Source organism: Octopus sinensis, linkage group LG8 (assembly GCF_006345805.1).
Source record: "Octopus sinensis linkage group LG8, ASM634580v1, whole genome shotgun sequence".
Classification (NCBI taxonomy): Eukaryota; Metazoa; Mollusca; class Cephalopoda; order Octopoda; family Octopodidae; genus Octopus; species Octopus sinensis.
In genome coordinates, this window is record NC_043004.1 from 79,592,394 (window position 1) to 79,600,502 (window position 8,109).

The 8,109-nt window shown below is 40.2% G+C and overlaps 1 protein-coding gene across 5 annotated transcripts in view; it reads right to left on the reverse strand.

The window, feature by feature from the left end:
* The window catches only part of LOC115214993 (carbohydrate sulfotransferase 11-like), a 59,771-nt gene that overhangs the window by 31,170 nt on the left and 20,492 nt on the right, over positions 1 to 8,109 (reverse strand). For 4 of the 5 annotated variants that reach the window (XM_029784104.2, XM_036505516.1, XM_036505515.1 and 1 more), the window contains exon 2: positions 2,472 to 2,586. The exons of the other annotated variant lie outside the window; for it this stretch is intronic. In XM_029784104.2, coding sequence (XP_029639964.1) covers positions 2,472 to 2,559 — 88 coding nt within the window. In that variant the 5' untranslated portion in view covers positions 2,560 to 2,586. The remainder of the gene's footprint in view (positions 1 to 2,471; positions 2,587 to 8,109) is intronic. 5 annotated transcript variants of the gene reach the window in all.

Here is an 8,109-nt window from a genome sequence, read left to right on the forward strand (position 1 = left end):
AGGAGCCTTGCTACAGATAGTTTACAACTATTTCCAATGAAGCTCAACGCCCTCTTTCACCAAACGGCATTTCTCTATGACCAGCAAAAGAGAAAATGAAGAAGTAAAAATAGACAGCAGATTATTTTAATCACGCAGAAGCTAGTATTGCGCACTGGTTTATCCTCCGTCATGTTTCCACTCCTTGATAAACTGATAACACGATGTCTCTCACGACATATTTTATCTTAAGCATGTTTAAAATATAAATATTGTATCTGATTTAAATAATTAATTTCTAAGAAAATGTTTTGACCCCTCTAAACCTCCAGCGTTTCTAAAGCACCCACTTCACATTTACCAGCTTTCTCTCTGAGCTCACCAACGCTCAAGGGACCACTATCGCTTTGTATGAGAACCATTGACTGTTTTGTATGAACTAAGTGACAAAATGTGAATGAGATCGGGCGGTGGTTGGCAGGGTTACAGACGATACATTTCTTTAGAACGGTGCACATCATAATATTGACTATATCAGCTTTGGTGAATGTCTCTTGGGTATTTCGACCTCGAAGCGTATCAGCCAGTCTACTGATGGGTCGCCGATGGTGGCCAAATCATTGCACAACACCCCGCTCCTGGCATCCAGTTTAGCTCCTTTCTCTTGCTCCATAACCAGCCGGAGGCTCTTTCTGCTGCCTCAACCATCCTGCGCACAGCTGTCTTTCGCCCTTTTCCTCTTACCCCAATGGCTGTAAGCATCCGCCATTCTGACTGGGCATAGAACTCCCCCCCCCATCTCAACTGAGAACAGCCATGACAGCCATCTCTTCTCCCAGAAACCCTGCAGAAGGCTCTCGTATTTGGCTAGCTTCCACTTAAAGGACTGATCACATGGTACAGTAAACTCGATCAGGATTATTCCCTGATCAATAATATACAACAATAAGGCAGCGAGTTGGCAGAATCGTTTGCACGCCGGACAAAATGCTTTACTGCATTTCGTCCGTCTTTACGTTCTGAGTTGAAATTCCGCCATGGTTGACTTTGCTTTTCATCTTGTTGGCGTCGATAAAATAAGTAGCAGTTGAGCACTGAGGTAGATGTAATCGACTTAGCCCTTCTTCCGAAATTGCTGGTCTTGTGCCAACAGTTGAAACCAAAAATATATAACGATTATAAAGAATTTGTGCGACGCCATCGACATACCAGAACGTGGAGTTCTTTAAAATAAATGAGAACAATAGAAGAAAAGAAAAGAAAAGCATCGTTTTCTTAAAGAAAAACAGCTGTAAAACGACTACAAAGAAGATTAGAGGTTAAACAAATACAAGGATATTCTAGATCTTATTTACCTTAAATACGAAACTTAAGAAAGCTCATCACGAACGTGTAACGTTTTATCTACGTTGATGTAATTATAATGAAAATACTGTAAGACAAGCAGAAGTCTATCTATCTGATAATATAAACAGATATATGTTACTTGATCGCTAGATGAATGGGAGTGGGGCTGGAGTGAGGGGGGAGGTCATAGAAAGAGAAGAAAACGAAAACAAACAAATGTTATTTCTTGACAACGACGACCCAGTCCCTGGTTGAAGGGAAATGTTTCTCTGTAATTAACTTCTTACAAACAACATTGATGCGCAGTTTAAAGAAGAAAAACACCTCTGCAACGCTAGCTTTTTCTAGTCAGGTTTGTATGTACGATAATTACATATTCCGCAAAAGGCAGCGAGCTGGCAGAATCGCTAACGCGCCAGGTAAAACGCTTAACGACATATTATCCGTCTTTATATTCTGAGTTCGAATCCCGCTGGGGGTAGAATTTGTCTTTTTCGGGATCGATAAAATAAGTACCGGTTGAACACAAGAATCAATGTAATCGATTTTTACCCTAATCCCCGAAAATGCTGGTCTGATGCCAAAATTTTCCATCGATATTATATATTCTCTTGAATGTACATGTTGCTCTGTCTAGCTTTCTATCGGTCTTTTTTCTTCTCTCACTGTGTGTGTGCCTGTGTATTTAAACATACATGATTATACACTATATATACACTATATATATATATATATATATATATATATATAATTGCAGCGTGGAAGGTGTTTATAGGCCATTTAAGAAACACACAAAAACCATTAGATTCACTTCAACATTTAAATTTAATTTGTCATAATATTTTCGTCGCTTTGAGACCGCGACCTGTTCACTGACAAAGTTTCGTGCAGCACGAAGCTTTGTCAGTGCTTGGCCACAGTCTAACGATTGAAACATGTAAAGGGTACCGCAAGACAGTTTTTCCTCACGCTCTGATAATTTTGACAAGCTACCGTAATGTTGGTTTATTTTGTCGAAATACAAGAAGTGAGAAAGATTTAAAAGGAAAACAACTGCTAAGATATTTAATTTCTTGCACAACAATTAGCGAAAACAAAATTGGTTGCAAATTCTTCGTAGCAGCCAAACGCTAGAGGGTACTTACCAATGAATACGAAAACAGCAACAAGAAGAAATCCTGTAAGAATCACAAGTATTCTGTGAGACGAAAACACTCTACATACATTCAGCATCTTCTTTCGAACTGGTATCTCCAAATTCTGTTAATAATAATAATAATAATAATAATAATAATAATAATAATAATAATAATAATAATAATAATAATAATAATAATAATAATAATAATAATAATAATAATAATAATAATAATAATAATAATAATAATAATAATAAGGAGAAGAAGAAGAAGAAGAAGAAGAAGAAGAAGAAGAATAAGAAGAAGAAGAAGAATTTACTCAAGAAAAAGCGTTAAGGACCAATTATATGAAGTGCAGAATTGACAATACTACCTATAGCGACAAACGCAGAATGTGTGGTGAGGGCGGTGAAACGGTATGGCACAAAAGTTAGCGAATGCCCGAAATTGGCACAACGCAAATACAAAAGACATCATGACAATGAGGCAAGAATGATTCATTGGAAGCTCTGTGGAAATCACGGCCTACAAAGAGCAAAGACGTGGTATGAACAAAATTCAGAAGGAGTCACCGAAAATGAGAATTGCAAAATCCTGTGGGATGCAGTGATCCAGTGCAATTACTCAACCAGACACCGGAAACTAGACATTGTTGTGGTGAATAAATCCGAAAGAACATGTATGATAATCGACATAGCAGGTCCCGGTGATAACAGGATCAATGTGAAAGAAGAAGAAAAAAAAAGCAGGTATGAAGATTTAAAGTGGGAAATACGAAGAGAGTAGACGTGATACCAATAGTAATTGGTGCGGTTGGAAGTATCAGCACTCAACTACCAACATGGCTGAAGAAGATCGGTGCAAGTGTGAAGGTAGAACGCCTACAAAAATCAGCATTGCTTGGAACTGCAAGAATTCTTGGCAGGGTTCTTGAAGCATGGTCAGTAAATAAGTGTCACCTTGGTCTGCTGGTTGTGAACAGCTGACACTTTCCTTCATATCAAGCAAAATAAGCTGCTAGTTTTCATCACATGATAATAATAATAACAACAACAACAACAACAACAACAACAACAACAATAATTATAATAATAATAATAATAATAATAAACTGACAGAAAGATAGACGCGAATAGGCCAGACATCATAGTAAAAGACTTCAGACAAAAAACATGCCTCCTCATTGATATGACTGTCTCAATCGATATAAACGTATTTATCAAGACCTACCAAAAGCTGAGCAAATATAAAGATCTGGAAATAGAAATCAGCAAAATGTGGAACCTGAAGACTAAAACAATACCCGTTGTCATAGGTGCCCTGGGAATGATAGCAAAAGGGGCTGATTGCTACCTAACTCAGATACCAGGAAACCCCAAAATGGCAGAAATTCAAAAGCTCCTGGGAACTGTTCATATCCTACGCAAAATACTTTCTTTGTAATCTCAAGTTTTAAAACAAACATAATTTTCGTATGTTTTTTTTAGGCATTCACTAGTACAACACTAAGTACAAAACCAAATATATGGCACCCTAGGCATAACACCAACATGAACTTCCAACTTGTTGTTTCTTGAGGTCTCTGGGTGAGACTTGGAGCCAGCTTGTGCAAATGTAAAGCAAAAGTCAAACATAGAATAATAATAAAAATAATAATCCTTTCTACAAAAGACACAAGGCCTGAAATTTTGAAGTGGGAGGGGGCTAGTCGATTACATCGACCTTAGTGCTCTACTGGTGGTTATTTTATCAATTCCGATATGAAAGGCAATGTCGACCTCAGCGATCAGAACGTAAAGAAGAACAAAATGCTGCGGACTGTTCAGAGGTTCCTTCATTATCCCACTTGTAAATATATTTTTGTTGAAATGCACCGCCTTTTTTTTTTAAAATTAATTTTGAAAATATTGAAGAATTTAATAAAATAACTTTGTGCAACTTTCACATGACATTTTGATAGAATGTTTTAATTTAGGTTACTTTAAAAGAGGATGCTTGTGTCATAGAAACAGGGATGATGTCTGCGATGGATCTGATGGTGTCTCTTTTCCTGACAGTTTACATAAGTCAAGTATTTGATAAAATCTGTGGTCAGAATGTGTAACATTTTTGGTTATTTGATGAATGCCAAGCCCTCCACAGCTGTTTCTTTTCGGTTCCCTAGTATTTTTCAACAACCGTGTTCTTGGCAGTTACCAGGCTGCAAGATTTGACCTGTGCTCCTGGCAACTGTATTCATGATAACTGCTAAGGCGACGAGGTGGGAGAATCGTTAGAACGCCGGACAAAATGCCTTGCGGTATTTCGTCCGTCTTCACGTTCTCTGTTCAAATGCCACCGGGGTCGACTTCGCCTTTCATTCTTTCAGAGTCGATGAAAATGAACAGCAGTTGAGCAGTGGGGTCGATGTGATCGACTTACCCCAACCCCTAAAATTGCTGGCCTTGTGCCGAAATTTGAAATCAATATCATGAAAGCTGCTATATTCACGATAGCCACATGAGGTGAATACTTGATGAAAGGAAAGAACATTCGGTAAAGTTCCTTTTAGTAAATAACCAAAAAGCTGTTTGCGAAGATGAAGAGAAGGAAGAATTAGTGTCAATTTTTAGCGGAACCTTCCAATTTGTTTTCTGACATTGTAAGTGACGTTATAGAATGTAACTACCATCAATATCAGTGCCTCTACCGTCACCACCACCACTAACACCAACACCAATGTCAACACCTGCACCAAAAATAACACCACCATCCCCACTACCACCACATCTAAACTAGCACCATCACTGCCGCCATCGCCACCGTCGCCACCGCCGTCGCCACCGCCGTCGCCACCGCCGTCGCCACTACCACCACCGCCGCCACTACCACCACCGCCGCCACCGGTGAGCATCTCGGGTTGCGGTGTTGAGTGTTATTATTCTTGAAAGAGTTACATTACAATGGATATTTAATTTCAAGTGAGATGGCGAGCTGGCAGAAACGTTAGCACGTCGGGCGAAATGCCCTGTGGTATTTCGTCCGCCGCTACGTTCTGAGTTCAAATTCCGCCGAGGTCGACTTTGCCTTTCATCCTTTCGGGGTCGATAAATTAAGCACCAGTTATGCACTGGGGTCGAAAGAAACGACTTAATCCGTTTGTCTGTCCTTGTTTGTCCCCTCTGTGTTTAGCCCCTTGTGGGTAATAAAGAAATAGGTATTTCGTCCGCCGCTGCGTTCTGAGTTCAAATTCCGCCGGGGTCGACTTTGTCTTTCTTCCTTTCGAGATCGATAAAATAAATACCATTTGAACACTGGCCTTATACCAAAATTTAAAGACAATATTTAACTCCAAGTAAGGCGGCGAGCTGGCAGTTTCGTTAGCGCACTGCGCAAAATCTTTTACGGCATTTCTTGATTCTTTACGTTCAAATTCCTCCGAAGTCGGCTTTGCCTTTCATCCTTTCGCGGTCGATGAATACCAGTTGATAACTAGGGTCGATGTATTCGCGAACTTGTTGGTCTTCTGGTAAAATTTGAAAGCAAGATTTCCCTCCAAGTTATGGCGGTTATAAACATCATCTTTGAATTGGGTTGGTGCATAATTATTGCGGCTGTTTTCAACAAAGTTTATCCAACAAAACCAATAACAACATGTAACAAAAACATCTTTAAATGATTATTCCGAAGCATATTCACCATCTACTTCAATTACTGCTTCCCATTTGCTTGGAAGACGGCCAGACCCCCATTTAAAGATGTTTTTGTGAAATATTGTTATTGTTTTTGTTGAATAAAATTTGTTCGAAAAAAGCCGCAATAATTATGCACCAATGCAATAATACTGGATAGAACGCCTTGCCGTGTTTGTTCCAGCTCGTTACGTTCTGAGTTCGAATTTCGCTTACGCCAACTTTGTTTTTTTTTTTTATATTTCCCGGGGCTCGATGATTTGAAGAATCAGTCAAGGACTAGGATCGATCAAGTAATGTATCAGTCAAGTACTGGGATCGATAAAATGAAGTAACAGTTGAATGCTGGGGTCGACATACTCCAGTCATCTCCCTTCTCCACTAAATTTTTGACTTTCCCCGTCTCAAGCAATAAATTCTAAGTCAGCCCTGTTCGAATAAATATATAACCAAATGCGTTCCAACCATGACCACACTCTCTATCATTTCTCCAGACATATTGTATCGAGGGCCATACTAATCGAGTATACCCTTGATTTTTTAAGACTGTTCTAATCCCATAGAACCTGTCTGTTTGTCTTCGGTCGAGCGCAAAGGCTTCATCATTGACGAGTGACAAGCAGCAGTGGTGGCGTCGATGGTTCGGTTCCTGGTGAGTACTTGGAAGTGGAGTAGGAGATTGTTTCGGTTTTGGCAGCCATTGGTCCAGTTCTAGTAAATTCATATCCAATTGTTATTGTAGCTACTGGGTTGTAGCGGTGGCGGTGCCCGCTGGTGGTACTTGTAGTGGTGGTGGTGGAGGTGACGGTGGTGCTGATGAAGATAACGAGATAAGACAATGGAATAGGTGGTGGTGATGATGGTGATGATGACTATGACGATGATGATGGTTATGAAGATGATGGTGGTGATAGTGGTGATGATGGTGATGATGGTCATGATGAAGATGATGGCGGTGATGGTTATGGTGATGGTGATGATGACTATGATGATGATGATGGTTATGATGAAGATGATGGTGGTGATGGTGGTGATGATGGTGATGATGGTTATGATGAAGATGATGGTGGTGATGGTTGTGGTGATGGTTATGATGACGATGCTGTTTGTTTACTTTCAACCTGATTTATTGTCGACAGTTTTATTGAAACTGTTTTTGTTAACGCAAATTGTTTTTTTTTTGTTATTTTGTTTTATTGCTTCCGGCATTGTTGTTCTTTTATTCATCTCTATAGACATCACCCTGCCACCACCACCATCACCACCTCCACTGCCAACACTACAACCGCCACCACCACCACCATCGCCGACGCCACCACCAAGCAGCAGCAAGCATCAGCACCAGCACCTCTAACATCATCATCGGCCACCATCACTGTAACCACCATCAATATCAGTGCCTCTACCACCAGCACCAGCACCACCATCACCACCATCACCAACATTAATGTCAACACCTGCACCAAGTAAAGCACCACCATCTCCACCACCACATCTAAACTAGCACCATCACCGCCACCATCGCTACCACCACCACCACCACCACCACCACCACCACCACCACCTCCACCACCACCTATGGTATCATCGCCATCGTCGTCGTCGTCGTCGTTGTCCTCTTTATCACTAGCAGTAGCACCGTGGTGGTGGTGGTGGTGGTGGTGTTTACATTTAATTTTCCCATTTTAAACTTGGGTTGCTTTCTTTAACTCGTTTGTTTCACTCACTGCAGCCATGCTGGAGCAGCGATTCGAAGGGCTTAGTTGTGCAACCCGACCCCAGTACTTGCATTTTTAAACTTGAAACGCTATTCAAAAAAAAAAAAAAAAAAGAAAAGAAAAGAAAAAAAATTCGGTCTCAGCAGAATACGAACTCGAAACCAAGAACTACAACAAATTTAATGTCCCGACCCTATTAGTCATTGACACAATACTTTATGGTAGACATGAATAGTAGATATTTAACAAGCACTT